General features: G+C 52.7%; 1 protein-coding gene across 1 annotated transcript; it reads left to right on the top strand.

The window, feature by feature from the left end:
• Positions 1 to 125: 125 nt before the first annotated feature.
• LOC102257873 (uncharacterized protein C22orf31) lies at positions 126 to 815 on the top strand (the record flags this gene model as incomplete). The annotated part of the gene is made up of 2 exons (XM_005880421.2): positions 126 to 169; positions 304 to 815. Coding segments are annotated over 2 exons (482 nt in total), but the record flags the coding sequence as incomplete, so codon positions are not given.
• Between the last annotated feature and the right edge of the window lie 632 nt (positions 816 to 1,447).

Genomic DNA, 1,447 nt, shown 5'->3' with positions numbered 1-1,447 from the left:
GCCTAGGATCCTGTTGTGGCATTCAGTAGACAACAACTGTGGTTATTAACTTTCTAGCTGTGTGGCCTTGGGCAAACCAATTCCCGCTCCCTTGCCTTTAAAGCTGTCTCTTGCCGACCTTACAGGGTTCCGGGGGGGACGCACGCAGTGGTATACACGGAGGAATTCAGTAAGCTCGCACACACTACTAGACGAATGTTGGTTGTGGCTGTAACCAAGACTCTGGGACACAAATCCCAGATAATTATTCTGAGCTCCCTTCTCAAGTTTTAGCTTTGACTTCTCTGCTTTCTTCCTGGCCAGAGTAAAGAAAGTTCAAAGGAGGAAAAAGTAACAGTCAGCCAAGATCTTGAGAGCAGATATGCCGAACATGTGGCCGCCACCCAAGCGCTACGCAGGGACGCGGGGACAGCAGCCTGGAAGGGCCAGGCGTTGCTTCCTGAAGCCAGGAAGAGACAACAGTTGTCAGACATGCTAACCATCCACGGCCTGCCCACAGAGGGTTACCGGGCTCTGTACCATGCTGTGGTCGAGCCGATGCTGTGGAACCCTTCGGGGACCCCCAAGAGGTACAGCTTGGAGCTGGGCAAGGCCATCAAACAGAAGCTCTGGGAGGCTCTGTGCAGCCAGGCTGCCACCCCTGAAGGTGCTCAGAGGGACTCGTTGCCCGTCAGGATGTGGCTGGAGGTCGACAAGGAGCCTGTGCCCAAGAAGTGGCCCAGGTTAAAGAGGGAGAAATAGAAACAGGATCGCACAGATGAGGCTATTCTCTGCTAGATGTCTAAACAATAAACACCACTTTGCACCTTTCCGGTCATCTCCGAGTGCGCCCCAAGTTAGTAACCACCCTCCCCGGAAACGTGACAAATGGGTACAAGATTCATTTCCCCTCCACTCTCATGAGCAGGTAATTTTGAGGGCTAGGTGCTTGGGGCTTTTTTCCCTCCAAGCCCCTTTCCCTTGGGGTTTGAGGGTCTCTGTCTTCCAGGTAGGAAAGATCCTGGCAGAGAAAGCCGATGGTCTACTGGTATATCCAGCCTATGTTCCCAACTTTTAAAAAGAGGACTGCTAGGATTGACCATCATGTCCCTCCCTCTCACCCTCCACAGGGAAGAGCAGAAAAACTACCATCACCTCAAGGACATAACCCCATGATGCCACCGAAATCCCCAATAACCTGAACGCTATGTTAACCAAAGAGGAAATGATATGGGTGCTCCCACGAGCAAGCTGAAGTTAAAGGCACTGCTTCAGCTCTAGCCAGTTTGGCTCAGTGGATACAGCATTGGCCTGCGGGCCAAAGGGTCCTGGGTTCGATTCTGGTCAAGGGCACGTACCTTGGTTGGACTCTTCCCTGGCCCTGGCCCTGGTTGGGGCTCCTTCCTGTAGGAAGCAACCAATCGATGTGAGTCACATCGATGTTTCTCTGTCTTTCCCTCTCTCTTCC

This window comes from Myotis brandtii, unplaced genomic scaffold, assembly GCF_000412655.1.
Source record: "Myotis brandtii unplaced genomic scaffold, ASM41265v1 scaffold6370, whole genome shotgun sequence".
NCBI lineage: Eukaryota > Metazoa > Chordata > Mammalia > Chiroptera > Vespertilionidae > Myotis > Myotis brandtii.
The sequence above is the reverse complement of the archived record's forward strand: the minus strand, read 5'-3'. Positions and strand labels throughout refer to the sequence as shown.